At 40.0% G+C, this 20,871-nt stretch overlaps 1 protein-coding gene across 1 annotated transcript in view; it reads left to right on the top strand.

Moving 5' to 3' along the window:
• The window catches only part of Arid2 (AT-rich interaction domain 2), a 120,239-nt gene extending 102,397 nt beyond the window's left edge, over window positions 1-17,842 (top strand). Inside the window, exons 17-21 of the mRNA XM_040753911.1 lie at window positions 4,073-4,211; window positions 4,301-4,386; window positions 5,669-5,792; window positions 5,881-5,972; window positions 16,195-17,842. Coding sequence (XP_040609845.1) covers window positions 4,073-4,211; window positions 4,301-4,386; window positions 5,669-5,792; window positions 5,881-5,972; window positions 16,195-16,336 — 583 coding nt within the window. The 3' untranslated portion in view covers window positions 16,337-17,842. The remainder of the gene's footprint in view (window positions 1-4,072; window positions 4,212-4,300; window positions 4,387-5,668; window positions 5,793-5,880; window positions 5,973-16,194) is intronic.
• Window positions 17,843-20,871: the final 3,029 nt, after the last annotated feature.

Below are 20,871 nucleotides of genomic sequence, written 5' to 3'. Positions count from 1 at the left end.
TTTGAATGTGGTGGGTTTTAAAAAATATGATAATATGTATTACTGGAGAGAGAGAGGGGGAGAGAGAGCGCTCTTAAATAGACTGTAGGCTTTTAAAGGGTGACCTTGAGAAATGGAAAAGGTGTTTGTGTTAGTGCCCTAGGGTACCTGCCCACAAGAACAGGCTGTCCTGTACCAGCACCAGTGATGGTTGTGGGCTGTTTTGGTTTAGGTAGGTTTTTTGTTTTGTTTTTTTGTTTGTTTGTTTTTTGTTTTTTGTTTTTTGTTTTTTTTTTTTTGAGACAGGCTGTCCTGGAACTCACTCGGTGATCCGCCTGCCTCTGCCTCCCGAGTGCTGGGATTAAAGGCGTGCGCCACCAACGCCGGGCTGGTTTAGGTAGTTTTTAAATGCTTCTTTTTGTTTGTTCATTTCTTTGTGGTGGTGTGAGGTTGTGTTTGTTTTGGGTTTTTTTGGTTTTTGTTTTTTTTTTTTTTTTACTTTGTTTCTTTTTAGGTGTGACTACTTGGAGCATCTGGGATTAGGAAATTTACACTTATGTTAATCATGTTCACTAGAACCAAAAAGCCTGTTGTGCCATAAGACAAAAGAACTTAATGGAAACTGGACTCCTTTAGCCTGCCCAGAGCAGCTCTCTGCTGCTTAGATAATGAGCAGAGGATGAGGAATTTTTTAAGCTGAATTGTTGTCATTGACGACCATGTGTACCTGTGACAGTTGGTGGTGACTGAGAGAAAAACAGCAGATACAGCTAATCCTATAAAATGATGAAATGTTAGATTTTGTATTGCTTTGCTAAATTTTGGTAATTCTAATTCCTATCTACTGAGAGTAGCAGCCCCAAGGGAAAAGTGTACTTCTGTGGTTGGGAGAGCTAGTGAATGTGTCACACCACAGGGAGACAATTTGGGGTGAGGGGTCTGGTACCCCCTTCCACCATGTGGGTCCTTGGAATCGAATTTGGGGCTCAGGCATGCTGGCAAGGGCTTTACTCTCTGGCCTTACTATCTATATTCTTAACCATTGTATAAGTAGAAAAGGAAAGATAGAAGGTAGTAACAGAACTCCGGGAGTAAGTCATGGAGACAGCCTGGGGACAGACAGTAGCTGAGATCCGAGAGAACAGGAAAGGGGACCTAGATGAGGAAGTGGAGAGGAAGCACTAACACTGATGTTCCTTTAGTGATGTGTCTTATATGGAGATCAATATAAGACTGGACCGTTAATGTCTGTGTTCACAAAGTCACACCATTTAGAAGACAGGATTGACATGATGTGAAGTTAACCAGACTTGACTTTGGACCAGTGCTGATGAGTGTGACTGATGAATCACCTGGTAATGGAGGCAATATCTTAGAAGCATCTCATTTGGAATCCTGAGACTATCTCAAAATTAAGAGTTAGTAAAACAGGCTGGGTGGTGACATGTGTGTTTAATCCTAGCACTCGGGAGAATTCAAGGCCAGCCAGAGCTACACAGTGAGCCAATACTGTCTCAAGCAAACAAAAAGGAGTTAGCAAAATGGGCAGGTGAGAATACAAGAAGACTGTGTTACTACTCTCATCACCAAACAAAATGACCATAGTGATTATTGCTCCTATCTATTTTTAGCTGTCTAGCAGCAGGCAGTTTTACAAATAACATTAGCATTAGATTTCCAGTAAGTGAAATTTTTCAGAGAATTTCTTTCCCCAGTACACTCACCCTGTAAAACTGTCAAAAGGAACACATTCACTTATTTGTTGATCATAACAGCATCCAGTCAACAGCAGATCCCCCGTTCTCAAAAGGGAGAGTACAGAGAAAGAAAGCCAGAGGAAATACACCATGGTGTTAAAAGCTCCTGGGAACTGGGTCAAGGGAATTGTTTTTCTTTGACTGCTCTTTAATTTTTTTTTTTTGTTCTTGTTTTTGTTTTTGTTTTTCGAGACAGGGTTTCTCTGTGTGGCTTTTGGAGGCTGTCCTGAAACTCGCTTGGTAGTCCAGGCTGGTCTCGAACTCACAGAGATCCTCCTGCCTCTGCCTCCTGAGTGCTGGGATTAAAGGCGTGCGCCACCAACGCCCGGCCTGCTCTTTAATTTTTGGGTTCATCAAATGCATGGGCTTTTATGATTGGGGTAGTGCGCTAGATGATTACTTGAAAGGAAGTAGTGAGAATTCTGGATATGGTAGCAAGCAGTGATGGCACTCTACCTTAGCACTGATTCTTCTCACCCTGAAAAAAGTGTAGTCTGTAATGTCCATGTATGTTTGCTTGCACTCTTTACTTCAGCTCTTCATTTGGGAGGGTGGAGAGCACAGTGAGACAGCAACTTGCTAGGTAGCCTAGTTTGGCCTTGAACTTCAGCCTTCCAAGTGTTGGGATTATAGGTATGTGCCACCATGCCCAGCTCTCCCTCAAGTATTATATTTGACCTTTAAAATTCAGATCTTTTATTATATTAGTTTGGAACTCTTCACTGGTTTTCACACCTATATAATCATAGAAACTAGCTACCTTAGAACTTTATCCTGAACTACCAAGCCAGTACATTACTCATGGACAGAATAGGTAGATAAAGAACAAGAAAGAGACCTGGAAGGCGGGAAAGGGAAATGGACTGGAGAGAAGTACCAGGTACAGTGTTGGATGAGTACAGTGACAAACACAAACCTGTGTTACCTTGCAGTCATCATCACACAATTGTATGTATTTTAGCATCTAAAGTTGATAGAAGGAAAAACTGGCTAGATGTGGCATTGTACTCCAGCACTCAAAAGGTGGAGGCATGAGAAACACCATTTGGACCAACATGGACTACGTTGTGAGACCCGATCTCAAAACATTTTTAAAGTTAATCATCCCCCCCCCATCATTAGCAGCTTGCCAACTTCATGTATCATGTAGTTGATTAATGTTATGTTCTATGAAATGCTTAAGACTACAGTCCTTTCTGGTAAGTCACTAGTATATTTATATTTAGGGTATGTATAAACAACATCCCTTAACTAAGTTACATTCTGAGACCTGGGGACTTAGGTGGTCCTTCATTGTATAGGCACCATGGAGCCTATATTTACAGAAGCCTATATATACAGGGTCTGCTACACAAGAAAAAGAAAAAATTATAATAGATAAAGCAGCCACATGCTGTCATCATCAAGTCTCTTATTTTATACATTAACCACTGTCCTTTGTATTCCTGGCTATATTTGTTTACACTGGCTACTGTATGAAGTTCACTACATAGTCGCTTAGGTGATAGAAAGTTTTTAGTCTCATCATACTTTTGTAAGTCATGTATGTTCTCTGTCATTGGCCAGACATCATTATACAGCACACAAATTATTTTTAATTAGTAACATAATAGAATCTCAATGAAACTTGAATATAGTAGGAATGTTCCTTGTGACAGTTATAGGTTATATAGCATCCCAGTTGTATTTGCTTCATGTGAGTGAAATATTATTTGGAGTACTTAAAATGGATATCCTGATATAAGTTTCACTGGTATTTATATAGTGAATATGAATAGGAAAAAATTGTAATCTGTGACTCTTTAAGGTTTTTATACTTCAGTAATTACATTCTTTATTAAATGTTTTTAAACACCAGACATTTCATGTACTGATAATAATTTGTAATACTGGATATATAATACACATTAAAAATTGGTTCAGGACTGCAAAGAAGGCTCAGCCTTTAAAAAACATTTGCCCATTTTACAGAGGACCTGGGTTCTCTTCCCAGCACCCTCCTTTGACCTCTGTAGGCACCAAGCACACAGATGATACATGTACAAGTGTACCGGCAAAATACTCATACACAGAAAAATGAGTCAGTCTTTAAAAATACTTTGTAATTTATTGAGACATAGACACAGTTATGTAATTATCAAAAATAGAATCCAGTGCCCTCTGCTGGACACTCCAGGTACCTGCACACATGTGCATGCACCTTCAAGATACACATGATCAAAATCTCATATAAAAAAGCTGTAGCCAGGATTTCTTAGGAAATATTTTTTAATATATCAATGTGATTTAAACAGTTTATCCTGAGTGTCAGATATTTTTGCCTTTTTTTTTTCTAGGTGGTTTCAGACACCCTCACAGGTTTTCTACCATGCAGCTACTGAACATGGAGGGAAAGATGTCTATCCAGGGCAGTGTCTTTGGGAAGGCTGTGAGCCTTTTCAGCGGCAGAGGTTTTCTTTCATTACTCACTTACAGGTATACTTGGTTGATGCCATTTGCTTAGTATGTCCTGTCATCACGTTAGAGATTATGATATACTTCTTTTCTCTTTTCTTCTCCTTCAGGATAAGCACTGTTCAAAGGACGCTTTGCTCGCAGGATTAAAACAAGATGAACCAGGACAAGTGGCAAATCAAAGATCCTCTACCAAGTAAAGACAATTAGTTATTGTCGAGCATAAAGAACAAGTAGTCCCTACTGTGGTCAGGGGCCTGTCTCCCATCGTTGGCACTGAATTAAAGTAGAAAACTAAGCAAAAACAAGAACAATAAAAAGGAACTTAGCACATGGGGAATTCAAAACCTGTGTTCTAGCCCAGCTCTCACTACCAAGCTATGAGATTCTGCTCAAATTACATAAGTTCTCTCCATACATATCTCTATGTAGGTATCCATTTTCATAGCAGTTGCAGTGTGTGGTCTATAAGGTAGCCCAAACTTTGGAGATAAGTCATTAGGCAACAATAATATAGGAGGGAAAGCCTTGTAAATTAGAAGTACTATTAAGGTCTTTTTTTTTTTTAAGGTAGTAAACGTGTATTGGACAATGGCAAAGAGATTTCTTTCTATATATACATACATGAACACCTATAAACATATGCATATGTTTTAGCTTACATATGTATCTCTGCATGTATGTGTATATTTGGGAGGGACATGTTGCTGGGAATTGAACTCAGGTCTCTGTAAGAGTAGCTGAGCCGTCTCTCCATCCCCTTCTACATTATATTTTTAAAATTCAAACTTTCTGTTTAAAAAATAAGAAATAGCTCTAGTTTCCAAGTTTCAGAAGAAACACAGTTTGTTAGAATGCATCCAGCAGTCCTTTCCACTGCTGCCTCCCAGCTCTGCAGGCTGGTTTGCTTGACCAGAGAAATTGGCAGTGCTTAACTGGGAATGTATACTGTAGTTCTCTGCAAACCTTCCTTCCTGTGTCTTTGTAAGGAGAGTGGGACTTTGCTTGTAACTCCTTTCTGTTACAAGGACTATTTCAAAGTAACCTGTTATGAAAGCAGTGTAAATGCTGTCCATTTCACAGTTTCTAAAACATACACGGGGCAGTTTTCTGTTTTCTCCCTGGCAAATAGCTGCACAGTGCTTTCCAAGATGAGGACTCTACAACTTCAGTGCTGTGCTAAGTTACTGTTAACTGCTTCCTTACCCAGTATAGTAACTTCAGTGATGAACCATGCAGTACATCTGTTGTTTATGTTGAAACCGTTAAACTGAGTGGTGTGGAGTGCTGCTTCCTATAATGCCTCCAGGCAGGGAGATGGATGTCAAAGCCCATTTGGGACATGTAGTAAGACACTGTCAAAAAGGAAAGGATAAGCTGGAAAACTCAAGCCCTAAAATAGAGCTGCTTGTGTGGCAGGCAGAGACAGGACCCCTTGTCAGTTTATGCTGTTAACACTGCTTGTCTAATCAATTTAGGCAGCCAGCTGTAGGGGGCACAGGCTCTGCTCCTAGAGCACAGAAGGCCATTGCAAGTCACCCCAGTGCTGCACTCATGGCTCTCAGGAGAGGGTCAAGGAACCTTGTCTTCCGGGACTTCACAGTAAGTGCACTTCGCAGTAAGTGTCTGTAAGGTGGGGCCCTATGTGATGTAGATCTTCATTCTTTTTATGTTCTCCATTCTTTTTAAGGATGAAAAAGAGGGACCAATAACTAAACACATCCGACTAACAGCTGCCTTAATATTAAAAAATATTGGTAAATACTCAGAGTGTGGGCGCAGGTGAGTAATCTGTTTCCATAACCAAAGCAGACTTACTGTATTTTATGTGTGAGTTAATGACATTACCTATCACTTACTTGCTGTTTTTCTGATTAATTTGTGAATGTGTCCAAAAGCTTATGGTAAGGCCAGGCCATCGTGGTCTCTCTAAAGCCAAAAATAAAAGTTGAAACAATAGAAAACAAGCCTTTAACTTGTTTTATTGTCAATTTTCCTCCTGCCATAGCATTTACAGAAGAAAAAAAAATCTTCTAAAGAAGAAACCTGAGTGGTTATTGGAGGAAAGATGTAATTGGCCATTTGTATCACATGGAATTAATTCAGTTCCATAGGACAGTTGGTGGTTCTTTTTTTTTTTTTTTTTTTTTTTTTTGGTTTTTCGAGACAGGGTTTCTCTGTGGCTTTGGAGGCTGTCCTGGAACTAGCTCTTGTAGACCAGGCTGGCCTCGAACTCACAGTGATCCTCCTGCCTCTGCCTCCCAAGTGCTGGGATTAAAGGCGTGCGCCACCAACGCCCGGCCAGTTGGTGGTTCTTGTTTTTTGAAATATTTTTAACAATCCAGCCGTCTCCCACTCCTTAGAAATACAGATGCTATGGTTGCTTTTCTATTTTATATGCATTGGTGTTTCCCTGGGTATATATGTCTGTGTCTGGTCTGGAACTGGAGTTACAGACAGTTATGAGCTACCATGTGGGTGCTGAGAATTGAACTCTATCCTTTGGAAGAACAGTCAGTGCTCCTAATGACTGAGCCATCTCTCCAGCCCTGACTGTTGGTCTTTTTAATGAGCCTATCAAAAGCATGAATATTAGGAGTCACTGTAATACTTTTGATGTTTTATAATTATGATCTTAAGCAAGAGCATAATCTGTAGATACATTTTTAAAGTAGGAATGACTCTTTATCCTTGCAAGAGTGTGTCCTGCTGTATCCTTTTAAAGCAGTGATTCTCAACCTTCCTAAAGCTGCAACCCTATAATATAGTTCCTCATGTGGTGGTGACCCCAACCATAAAGTTATTTCATTGCTGTGTCATAACTAATTTTGCTACTGTTAATAAGTCATACTGCTCTGTAGGGCTCCCCTCACCCATCTTCCCTCTACTCCTCCCACATCCTCAACTGAGCAGCCTAGAAGCTGTCATGGGGCCTTTTACTTAATACGTCCATTCCTACAAATGCTTTCCATCTACATTCAGTCAGATTGTTTTAGGTATTATAATGTTTAAAGTAGATTTTCTTTTTGGGGGGAGTGGGGGGTTCGAGGCAAGGTTTCTCTGTGGCTTTGGAGGCTGTCCTGGCAGTCGCTCTTGTAGACTAGGCTGGCCTTGAACTCACAGAGATCCGCCTGCCTCTGCCTCCCGCATGCTGGGATTAAAGGTCTGCGCCCTCAACACCCAGTTTAAAGTAGATTTTTTTTTTTCCAGACAGGGTTTCTATGTATTGTTTTGGAGGCTGTCCTGGAACTCGCTCTGTAGACCAGGCTGGCCTGGAACTCACAGGGATCCGCCTGCCTCTGCCTTCCGAGTGCTGGGATTAAAGGCGTGCGCCACCAACACCTGGCCTAAAGTAGATTTTCAAAGCATAAAAATTGTGGAATTACAAAAAGAAGACAGCTTTTTAAATTATTATAAGTGATATTTTTTATGTTGAAATATAACTATATTACTTTTCTCCTTCCATTTCCTTCCTCCAACTCCTCCATGTCTTTCCCTGCCCTGTTCCTCCCACATTCCTGGCCTCATTTTCTGTAATTGCTATTGCTGCACGCACATACACATACACACACACACACTTGTGTATGCATGATTTCAGGGCTTATGACTTGGTACCAGACAACCAATTAAGTGGGTTCATCCCTAGGGAAGACTATTTTTCCCTGTATCAACAAGCGGTCCATAGATGCCTATAGTTCTTTGTGGATAGAGCACGCTAGACTGTCTATTAGTGCCATCCTTGTTCAGGTTGTGTTTAGGCAACCACATTGTTGGACTCATGGATATCTTCTCTGTCATTTCTTGGAGACTCAGTCTCATAGCAGACTTCTTGTTCTTTTGTCTTTAAAAGTCTTTCTGCTCCTCATCAGTACCCTGAGCTTGAGCTACATTGTGTTTGTGAGTATAAGATAAGTACTTAGAATGCAATTAGAAATTTTACTGGTTTAGTAAAGTTATAGTAATAGGTTTTCTTCTAAGATTTATATCCCCGGTGCCCCCAGGTAGCTGCTGATGTTTGCAGCAACAGGCATGGTTTCCTCCTCTTGAGTAGGCCTTGAGTTCAATTAGATAGCTGTTGGTTGCTGCCATGGCATATGCCACTTTTGTACCCTTGGGAATATCTTGCCATGCTGGTCATTATTGTGGTTCGTAGTCATCTCAGCCACGTAGAACTATTGATTGTTTCCCTCCCTTGAAACCTTGCATAGTACCTTTGAGTGCTAAGGAAGTTAGGCCCCGTGGAGGTCTTTAAGGTCAGATAGATCCAGTTCAGATGTTCATGTTCAGTCAAAAATCCCCATGTCATTCTTCACAGAAAAAAAAAAAAACCTATCCTAAAATTCCTGTGGAATTACAAAACACCCTGATACCCAATGCTAGAGGAATTACAATTCCAAATTTCAGGATATATTGCAGAGCCATAGTAATAAAACCATAACAGGTATATGGTACTGGCATACATGTAGACCAAGGGAGCAAAATAGAAGACCCAAACATGAATACACATAACTACAGACATCTAAAATTTGACAAATATGCCAAAAATATACACTGGAGAAAAGAAAGCATCTTTAAAATGTTGCTAGGGAAACCTGACACCTACATGCAGGAGAATGAAATAAGCCTGTATCTACCACCTTGCACAAAAACTAGCTACACATAGATTACAGACTTAACCCTGGGACTGGAGAGATGGCTCAGAGGTTAAACGTGTTGGTTGCTCTTCCAAAGGTCCTGAGTTCAGTTTCCAGCAACCACATGGTGGCTCACAACTATCTATGAGATCTGGTGCCCTCTTCTGGCCTGCAGGCATACTTGCAGGCAGAACATAATTATATATAAGAAATGAAATCTTTAAAACAAACAAACAAAAAAAGACTTAACCCTGAAACACTGGAAGTGCTAGAAGAAAGAATAGACAGTAATCTGCAAGATACAGCTGTAGAAAGGCCCGTTTTGATAGGATCCCATCTGCTCAGGAATTAATAAAGGGCAACAAATGACAAGAGGGTCCTCATAAAACCAAAACAACTTCTTCCCTGCTAAGGAAACAGCCAAGTGAGTAAAGAAGAAGCTCACAGGAGTAGGAAAGGACCCTTTCCAGCTCTACATCCAGAGTATATAAAGAAAGAAAAAATAAAAGTTAGTGAATAAAGCAAATGAACAATTCAGAAAGTAAGCTATAAATCTGAACAGATTTCTCAAAAGAATAACTAAAAATTACTAAATAAAATCTCAAAAAAGTCCATTGCCCCTAGCAATTAGAGAAATGTAAATCAAGATAATTTTGAGATTTCATCTTAACCCAAGGCAGAGTGACAAAGGTCAAACAAGACAATAGACAACAAATGCTAGAGAGCATGTAGGGGAAAGGGAACCCTCATTAAATGTAGGTGGGATTTTAAACTGGTCCAGCCCTCTGGAAGTCAGTGTGGAAAATTCAAAAAGCCAAAAATAAATACCATATCACCCAGCTATACCACTCTTGGGCATATGCACAATGGACTGAACATCGTATCCCACAGACACTTGTTCTGCCGTGTGCATTGCTGCCATTCACAGTAGTTACGAAATGGAAACATGGGAACGAATGCCTTTCAGTTGACAAGGGACAACAAATTTGGTATGCACCAGGGAATACTACTACGCTGTAAAGATAAATGGAGGGAACAGTGAATTAACACGCACCTAGTAAGACAGATATTGCAGGAATAACTTTTTGCTAATGTGCAACATGAAAAATACCAAGATTGTTTTGTTTGAGGGTGCATTTTCAGGTTTTTGGGGGGTTGCTAGAGGTTGAACATTCATAAAATTTAGTAACAATTTTTTAGTGTTCAGGCTTAACAGGCTGTCTCAGAATGCAGTGTCTTCATAGAGTGCCTTCCTCCTTCCTCCCTTTCCTTTCTCAGCCTCCCTTTCCTGGTGCCTGCTTTGCCACCGCAGAGAAACTCATTCCACCTGCCTTCCTGCCTGTCTGCTATCTCCGATTCCCTGCAGATGAGCACTGCTTTCTATAGCCTTTCTTTTTTCTGGTTTGTGTTTGGAGGTTTTACTATATGTGTGCGGTTCCCACGGAGGCCAGAAAAGTGTGTTGAATCTTCTGGAACTGGAGTTACAATGGCTGTGAGCTGCCATGTGGATGCTGGGAATTAAACCCAGGTCCTCTGGAAGAGCAGCCAGTGCTCTTCAGTGCGCCTGCTCTCCAGTCCCTGTAGCCTTTATTTCATTGCACTTTTATTTTTCACTGGATTTGTTCTTGTTCTCTGCTTCTCTAGGCTGTCTGTCTTCTGACATTAAATCTCTGTTCTGTCAGAAGTTTTAATGTCTCTTTTTCTCTATTAAGCCATGTCAGACTATATACTTCTGCCAGTATGCACACTAGAATACTGCCCAAACACAGCCTAGGAAGTCTACATCTAGGGTTCCCTCTTCCATTCCTGATGTCTTCCTCAGGCCCTAACCTGCTCCAGATAACTCTGTGTCCCTGCTACTGAATGTGGAACTCTTTAAAGGTAGAGATTGGGTGTTTATTTAAATTGTAGCTTTTTGGTAACAGTCATTCAGTAAGTATGTGACAGACAGAAGGAAGGGGAGTGGCAAGCCCTTTCCTGCCAGAGATTTGATTGGAATTTGTGTAGGGAATTAGAATTCCCAAGGTAACTCAGGGCTGTTCTTTCACATCCTGGTTGTATGTTTGCGCTTGAATGGCAAAGCCCACTTCTGTGGCTAAGTTATAGAGCTTTCTGTCTTGTTAACTTCTTGTTTTATGTGTAGACTCTTGTCTTCCAGATGTGTTCCGGCATGTCACTTTTTAAGGTCTTAGAATAGTGAGATCCTGGACTGGAGAGATGGCTCAGAGGTTAAGAGCACTGGTTGTTCTCCCAAAGGTCCTGAGTTCAATTCCCAGCAGCCACATGGTGGCTCAAAGCCATCTGTAGTGAGATCTGACACCCCCTTCTGGACTGCAGGCATACGTGCAGACAGAATACTACATAATAAATAAATATTTTAACAAAAAAGAATAGTGAGATCCTAAAAATGCCAACCACCATTAGACAAGACTATGAAGGGTACATGAGGGGCTTTCAAGTTTGAAGTCAGCTTAGATGCATGGTGAGACCTTGTCTTATAGCAGTCCACCAAGTTCCTCACACATACCCATCCTCAGTATGTCCCTCTGTGAACATATTAATAATCATGAATTCTCCTACATGAGGGAGAATGTAAGGAATCCCTTTGCTAATGGAATAATACTAAACTATATTTCTATTTTTAATAACATTTAAGTTAAGAGGTAGGTATTAGTTTACCTTTACTTAGATGTGTACAGTACCTTGCACATGAAAAATGCTAGGGTTTATGTGAGGGTGTTTTTGATTTAATGTCAGGATCTGATAGTGTGACTAATGCATTTTATCCCTTCTAATTGAGTTTCAGCTCTGGAGAAGTCAACATTTGTTTCTTTTCGATAACTATAATATTGTGTATGTGTGTTGTTTGGTTGGTTGGTTGGTTAGGTGGGTTTTTTTTTTTTTTTTTTTTTTTTACAGTGTTTCTCTGTGTAACGGCCCTGGCTGTCCTAGAACTCACTCAGGAGGCAAAGGCAGATGGATCTCTGTGAGTTGAGGACAGCCTGGTCTATGGAGCAAGTACCAGGATAGGCTCCAAAGCTACACAAAGAAACTCTGTCTCAAAAAAATCCAAAAAAAAAAAAAGAGAGAGAGAGAGAGAAGAAAAGATTGCTGAGACTTTACAGAATACTTGAAATACATGAATAAATGAGGGGACAGCCCGTGTTCAACAGGCCACAGGCCAAAGGTCAGGTGCCAATACAGGAGCTAGAGAGAGGGTTCAGTGGTTAAGAGCACGTCCAGAGGACTGAGGTTCAATTCCCAGCACCCACATGGCAGCTCACAACTGTCTGTAACGCTAGTTCCAAGAGATCCAGTGCCCTCTTCTGGCACACATGTGGCACACAGACATTCATGCAGGCAAAACACTGAAATATACATTGTTAATGTGCCTTGGGGAGTTGGAAGATTGTTGTTCATGGGTATAGAATGATGTGCTGTAAAAGCAGATATTGACAGTGATTACAATACAGGATCAATGTATCTGATGTTATTGAATTGGTTAAGTTCATATTACATATTAAAACAACAAAAATAGAATCTTGGAATGAATGGAGAGTGACAGCTAACGGCTTGGGTTCTGTTTGGGGTGAGCAGAGTACTCAAAAGTGATTGTATCCATGCTTACACAATCACCAATGAATTGCTTTAATTGTATAATCTGTATGATAGCAAACTGCAAGTCAGAAGAATTGAGGGATCCAAGTCAATACAGAGCTTGCAAGATCAATCCCACCCCTCCTTCCCATCTCTACCTTGGTAGCTTTCATAAATTTATGTAGATTATTTTTGTATTTTGCTAATGTTTCTTAAGAATATGCTTGTGGAGCTGGGCAGTGGTGGCACATTCCTTTAATCCTAGCACTTGGAAGGAAGAGGCAGGCAGATCTCTGTGAGTTCAAGGCCAGCTTGGTCTATAGAGTGAGTTCCAGTTTAGACACAGAAACCCTGTCCTGAAAAAGAAAAAAAAAAAAATAGAATGTGCCTATGTAATTGTACCCTCCTCTGTGTTCTATTGTCTGGATATAAAATTTTGATTTGGAAAATGTTATTGCTACAGTGTCTTCCCTGGCTGTGCTGTTAGGGTGCAGTGACATTCTAGGTCACATTTCTTTGTGTGTAATCTATTTTTCCACTCAGAAGTTCTAGTGTATTTTTCGCTTTCTAAATTTTAGTGACTTTCATATCTTGTTTTAACCGTTACCAAAACAATTGTACATATTAATGGGGTGTTCTGTGATGTTTACACATACACATCTTCATCTTTTTATTATTTTTTGTTCATTTGTTTTGGGTTTTTTTGTTTTGTTTTTGTTTTTTTGTATGTGTGTGTGGTAAAAACATCGGAGTTCCTTTCTTCTAACTCCTGATGTCTACGGTAGTCACCTTACATTCCATGCAGTAGCACACGGAGCCTTTGGCTCCAAACAATGCCTTAGTTCTTCTCACTGATAGTTCTCCCATTTTCCTCCCAGCCCTCCTTAGACCTGGCTAAGTACCATCTACTTAATTTGATTAAGATGAACCTTTGGCCTTTCCATGCATGAGCTCATGTAGTCCCTGTGTTCTTGTGCCTAGCTACTGTCATGCAGCATAGTGAATGTCAGTGAACTCTAACACACTTGGCAGGATCTGTTTGTTTTAATGGCTGATTAGCATTTCATTTATGTGTGTACCATGTTGTCTTGTTCGTTCATTAGTTGATGGACACTTCATATGTTCCTAGTTCTTGCTCTTATGAATGGTGCTGCATTAAAACATGGCAGAGTAATTTAAATTCGTTAGCTTTTCATTTGTGCAGATATACAGAGCAAGTTGCAAGCCAGTGCCTGGGCTACATAACTAGGCCTTGGAGGGAGGTAGGGAGGGAAGGGAAGGAAAAGAAAGAAAAAGATTGCCTTTGGAACTCTGAGTGGGGCTGGAGAGATGGCTCAGCAGTTTAAGAGCACTGAGTGCTCTTCCAAAGGACCCAGGCTCAATTCCTAGCACTCACATGACAGCTCACAGTTGTAACTCCAGTTCCAGGGGATCTGACACCTTCACACAGACACATGCAGGCAAAACACCATTGCACATAAAAAGTAAATACAAAGAACTGTAGTGAGCATCCTTTGAGTGGTCGCATATGGCAGGAGTCCGCTCATCCCATTACTTCTTCCAGCTCAGGACCCACCAACCAACCCTTGCACGTACATTCCCCAATGACTTAATCAGTCTTAGTGCATTAATGGATAGTCGATAGATGAAGTAAAAAAAAACTGCTTTCCCAGAGTTCAGTTCCTCCACAGAACAGCCTTTAGGACACCGCTTGATCCTTGTCATTTGCATTCCCACCAGCAGTATGTATGGCTTGTGTATTAGCCATCCCCCAGGATTAGTTCTATAAGAGGAGTTTTTGGTTTTGTTTTTCTCTACATGGAAAATGACTTTGATTCTCTCACCTGTTGTAGGTAGGCAGGTTTAGGGGCAGTTAACATGAAGGTTTGCATTCTAGAAATGAGAATGTTTTCCACGCTGATTAATTTTCCTCCCCGTCTCCTGTAATGTGTATGTCTAAAATCTAAGCCTTTCTGTTTTGTTTCTCAAAATAGATTTATCTCTTGGTGCTGTTTTTGGTAGAATATACGCTTCAACTGTTTAGTTTCCCTAGAAAATAATTTAAATCTTAAATGTTTCTATTAATACAACTTCGGCCAACATATGAAATTGGAAATTTGTTGGTAAAATAAAAACAGAAAGAAGTTAGATTATATTAGTTTTTAACCTTAAGATATAAGTAAATATAAATAATAGAAGAGAAAGCTGTCGACTGCTGGTGCACAACTTTAATCCCAGCACTCAGGAAGCAGAGGCAGGCGGATCTCTGTGAGTTCGAGGACAGTATGGTCTACAGAGCTAGTTCCAGGACAACCTCCAAAACTACCCAAAGAAATCCTGTCTCAAAAGAAAAGGTAATAGTAATAATAGTAGTAGTAGTAGTCGAAAGATCAGGGCATACCTGGGTCCAGTGGTAAAGCATGCAGAGCCCTGAGCACAAACTTTTTTTGTAGAAAAATACAATTTTCAGTTGATTTTCAGATTTTCTTAAAATTTTGAAGTAAGTCATGCATAGTGTCTATAAAGCAGAGTGTTATGTTATTGGAGAGTGGTGAGTCCCACCCCTGCAGTCAGCTTCATCCCTCCCACCCCCATCCTAATCAGTAATACTATAAGGAGTTTTTCCTGGCTTTAATTTGATAGAAGTAAAATCAGACCGTGGGGCTGGTTTCTGTGGTTGCATGCAGCGGTACTTTGTTCATATTCTTGGGGTACAGAATTATGTTTACCGTTTTGTTCCTTTGGTGTCCACACTTTATTCCCAGTCATGGGCAATGAACGTAGGTCCTTGAACATTCTGTGCAAGCGTTCCACAACTGAGCTTTCTCCAGTCTTCTGCAGTACGTGTGCAGTTAAATTGTTTTTCTTTTTCCATGATTTACTCCTCTGCAGCATTATTACAATGTTAGGAATGTCTTCACCTTTTTTCCTACTGATTTTGTTCTTTTTCTAAGACGTACTTATTTTGTTTTCTGCATTTTTCCTACATCCACATATATACCCCACATGTGTGCAGTGCTTACAGCAGTTAGATGTCAGAGCGTAGTTACAGAGACTGCAGCTACAGAACCCTTAGCCACCGGGATGGGTGCTGGAGCCAAGCCCAGGTCCTTGGCAAGAGCAGGCTCTTGACCACTGAGCCATCTCTGGAGCCCTTCCTCTTCTTTCTCTTCCGTTCTTGGGCCATCTCATTGCTGTGTGACTTGCTTTCCAGATGTTTAAAATGAAAGTTTTCACACTGAAGCCCAACTGTACAGTGAACATTATATATATAGCATTGAGTTAGTGTGCTTGCCTTAGCCTTCTGTCCGTCTGTTCACTCTTCCATTCCCAGCTGACTCAGTAAGGCTGTTTCCCCATTTTATGCTCCCACTGTCTCTTTCTATTCATAGCCACATCAATACTGTGACCTTTGTGATAGAAAACTTCAAGTTCATAAATGTTTTTGTTACTTGCCAACAATTTTATGATTTGTGAAATTTCTAAAACCCTGAATGAAGATACAGAAATAGGCTGTGTAACTTTCTGTGAATACAAACCCTGTCATGCTGCAAAGACAGTTGATTCCAGGGGACCAGAAATTGGCCTTAGTTTGCTTACCAGTAAATTGCACTAACTGATGGCAACCTTGCTGCTCCTGTTTCTGCAAAGCTGCACTAACACTTGCTGCATATGGGACTGTATGATGTTTCTACTTTAGTTATAGAATCTGTGATAAGGAATCTTAACTGTGATCCTGCAGACTGACAATGTTTGTTTTGTTTTTCTTCTAGATTGTTAAAGAGACATGAAAACAACTTATCAGTGCTAGCCATTAGTAACATGGAAGCTTCCTCTACCCTTGCCAAATGCCTTTATGAACTTAATTTTACAGTTCAGAGTAAAGAACAAGAAAAAGACTCAGAAATGCTGTAGTGAATCCTATACCACTTACACAGCGGGGACTCAAAGTCAGATACATTTCACATACTGTTACTGAAGAAAGCACCAAGTCTTAATGGAGCAGAGACCATAGAATGAATTATTTTGTGTCGTCCCATGATGCCGAGAGGAAGCTTTGTATTCTGATCTCTGAACGAATCCCTTTCTTTTCTGTTTAAAAAAAAAAATCTAAAAAGAAAAAAAAACAACAACAACAAACAACTACTGTGGGATTGTCAACCAGCTTATCTACAGGATGTCTCGGGTCTGGCCAATCCTGGTGGAGACTGGTATGATCAGAATTCAGTACCATCCACATTGGAATATACATGGAATAGTATAAAACCTACGTGAGCAGATGAAATAGAAGCATTAAATATTTTTATCTATATCCAAAAAGGAGCACATTTTTATATTTACAAAACCATTTAAGCTGGTTTGAATAAAGACAAAGTTTGAGCACACCTACCCCCAGCTTCAGAGGGGCCACCGATATCTAGCTGTGGATTGTGTGTTTTGTTAGAGTCAGTAGCTTGGTTTTCTTACTTGAGCCAATATATTTTCACTTATTTATTATCATAAAAATTTACCAGTCTGAATAGATGTTGTAAATATTTGTGAATAGAATGAACACCCTTCATACCACTGCAGCCACTGGAAATACATTCTGTGGTGTCCTAGAAGCATTATTGGTAGACTCTGACGTTTTCTAGACTTTCCTGTCAACTGTAAGTAATTGTGATATATTCTACGCAGTGGATGAATGTTCTTTAAATTTGTGTAAATACTTCTGCAAAGGTACTGATGCTGTAAAGTCAAAACAGTTTTGTGGAACTGTGATTTTTTTTTTCTTTTTTGGTTTTCTTGGATTCCCTCCCCCCTTTTGTTTTGTTGGGTTTTTTTGTTTTTTTGTATTATACACCTTGTAGGACTCATTTTGCTGGCTGAAAGAGTATGGAATAATATATCTGTCATTTTTGTAGAAGACAAACTATTTGAAGGGTTTTTGTTTTATTTTTTTGTTTTGTTTCCCCTAACATGTATCCACTGTAAGCGTTTGTCATGTGCAAGCTCAGAGCTTGTACAGAATTTTTGTATTTGTAAATTGGTTTAAATACATGGAATTTTATACAGGTTTTCTCCTGTGTTATATATGCATTATGTGCAGGTATGATATTTTCTTCACTACTTTTTCTATCTTAATATAGTGTGGAATTTTATTGTATTATTCTTCCATTCTTAATACTGTACCACATTCCTGCTCAGAAACTGCTCACTTCCTTAAATTGTCTTTTTCCCCCAAGCGTGAAATGTATCCACTTATAACTGCCTATTGCCTGTTCTATTAGCATCCAAAAATGTGGAAGGCCTCCCAACCACCATTTCTGCTGTGTCCTTAGGATGTGCAGTATAAAATATAGACCTGACAGTTTATGTTATAGAATGGCTTTATTTACTTTGGTGACTGTTTATAGTTTTTAAATAAAAGACTGAACATTTTCTTGAGTCCTTTTTTTCTGAGTATGCTTAAGACATTCTAAAATGTACAGTATCCTAAGTGTAGCTGAAGGCAAGGTCCAACGGTCACCTCCTTACTTTATAATGTTTTGTGATGATATTGTAGAGAACAGAAAGGTGCATCACACGACAGACACCATGATCAATGTAGGAAGGAGACCAAGTTCTTGTTTACGATATAACAAACAGCAAGCCCAGAGAGCACCTGATAGACGGTGCAGTTCAAGTTCAACATGCCTTACTGTCACAAATCTGACAAAGCTTTTACTGTTTAGCATTCTGTGACTGTTGGCTCAGTTTAACTTGAATCGGGCAGATTCTTTGGGATGAGCTTCAGTTCAGACATAGATTTTAAATATCTTGGTTCACTTATTAGTACCAAAAAGTAATTTCTCCCCAAAGGGAAATGGATCCCTGTCTGTGCACTCAGCTCTATCTGCAAGAAATGTATGACACCCAAACTTTTTATTTCTCAGGATGGTGGTGGCATCTGACTTCTCCATAGACTGGGGCTGCCCAGCAGATGCTCTGAGTCCAGATCCTTAGTGTCCCTCAAATATCACCAGACTTACAAGTTCCTAAGAGTGGACAGTTGGGGAGTTTTCTATTCACTGTGTTTATCTAAAACTTTGAGTTTTTCTACAATATTTTTTGTAACATCACTGCTTGTCTTCAAGGTACCTTTTTTTTTTTCAAAGCAGGAAATTACCGCGGTGGTTAATGTTTCCTAGCAGAGGACAGGTTTAAGAAATGACTTCCATTGTCGTCATCCTGTCACCTCACTGGACTGCATCCTGTTGTTGCAGATTTTGTGTTAAAATGCATAAATGTCTTTAGTGCTTTTAAGCAATGGTCTCAGCAGGATTTTCTAAATGTATTTGACCTAAGGAAACCAATTAATAGCTTCCCTCATAGGATTTCCCTCTTACAGCTTTATCTGACTCTGGTAGAAGAACATGGACTTGGTGAGGAATGGAATTGAAGCGCTCTTGCACTCTAGGTTCTGCAGAACCCTCGCAGTCATGAAAAGGTGCTCCTTGCTAGACAGAAACTTGCTGACTTCCAGTATTATTTTGTCTAAAGTTCTGTAAATACAAGCTTTAATGTTATCTTTGAGAAATCTATGTAAATAATAGTCAACAACATAGAGACTGTACAATTCTGTGTTATATATGTGCCTAGTGCTCTGTTGGCACTTAATAAATTTTAAGTAACAAAACTGATGATCATATAGTGAAGGCATATTTTTCTTCCGACTTGAGACAGGATATGACTATATATTAATGAGACTCAATAAACCAAGCCACACATGAAAACTTGTCTCATTACTTTATAGCCATGCCATGTATGTTTTTTAAACCATAAAATGACAATAAAACTGATTTTTGAAATGAGTGTTTTGGATAAGTGGCTTCTGTTAAGTACTGGAAACCAAAAAAAATGTGAGGCTCTTCCAGGAAGGAGCAGCTAGCTGCTCAGAAGTGAGAGTGGGGCTTCAAGATCAGCCACACAGGGACCTCACACTTTGTTCTTGGTTCAGTCTTACAGTTATATCCGGGTGATGTTAGTTTATCCCTCTCATCCTGTACTGCTCTTGTTTGAACAATTAGCTTTCTTCCACGGCCATGGATGGGACATCATCACTGACTGGTACCATTACAGCCATGATTTCTGTAACTCCCTGCACTGTTTTGAAAAAACATGCTAAGGAACAGAGTTGTCTATGTAGGTACGTGGACTCTGCCTTTGGTAATACATCCACACTTAAAAGGGAGTGGGATAGCTCATTCATCTGAAAATGTAACACAAGCATGAAGATCTGAATTGAGATTCTCTAGACTAACCCAAGATTTTACACACACACACACACAATTAAACATAATAACTCTGGGTTTACACCTACAATCAATATTTCAAATGAACTTGGACACAACAAAAAACATAAAATACAGTATTTCTATTTTACAGCCAGCCTTACTCCAATTACTGTGTACATACAGTGACAGTCCCCAAGGTTTCAGATCCATTCTGCTTGAGCTCCACTAAGCCATCAGAATTACAGAGGCGGTCACTTTTCAGCTTAAGTATTTGTCTCTAAATACCATGATTTTCTTAGATAATTTGAGTTTAAAGACAGTAGTATGACTCACTGCTGAACCAGTAACATTTATAGAGCTGAATACACTCACACTAGTGTCTGCCTGTTATAAAGGATCCTATGAACACTATCTCCTAGTGCCCTAGGGAATGAATGGATTTGTGGTTGCTGTCTAGTAAATTACTGCCACGGAGCAGTTTCTGATAATTTACAAGTTAGAATCCAAATTTGCCTCTAGGGTGTTATGATAACTAATGGCAGAAGAGTCCTTCCTCTCTTGAGCAGACCCATTTCATAGTTAAAATTTCTAGTTACATTGGGAAACTTATAATGGCTTTGGAGTCAGATATGGTGGCGCATGCCTTTAACCCCAGCACTCAGTAGGCAGAGACAGGCAGATCTCTTAAGTTTGAGGCACTACAGAGTGGACAGCCAGAACTACATATAGATCCTGTTTCAAAAAAAAAAAAAAGGACAGGCATTGGTGACACAGGACTCAATAGGTCTAAATGACTTCTTTAGCAGCCTTAGTACTCTACTAGGGATGGGATTTCCACTTGCTCTGGGGAGAACAAAAACTTGAAGATCATTAGTCTGCCCCATGGTTGAGGAATAGCCTGCTTCACAACCAACAGCAATCTCACTGGCTAAATCACATGACAGCTGTGCTTTGAGGCTGTGGGGTCTGGCTGTCAGTGACTCCTATGACATTATTACAAGGAACCTCCTCAGGAATCTTAGATGATGAAGACTACAAATAAACATGTCAGCACAGAGGCAGTAAGTGCTCCAAGTCACACGCTGCTGCTGAGGGTGTGACTGGCTGTCAAGACTCTGAGTCCTACACACAGGAGGTGAAGGCAGGACAATCAGAAATCCAAGGCCATCCTCAGCTACATATCAAGCTCCAGAC

Source organism: Mesocricetus auratus, unplaced genomic scaffold (assembly GCF_017639785.1).
Source record: "Mesocricetus auratus isolate SY011 unplaced genomic scaffold, BCM_Maur_2.0 Super-Scaffold_100010, whole genome shotgun sequence".
NCBI lineage: Eukaryota > Metazoa > Chordata > Mammalia > Rodentia > Cricetidae > Mesocricetus > Mesocricetus auratus.
Note: the sequence above shows the minus strand (reverse complement) of the source record. Positions and strands in the feature narration are given on the sequence as shown.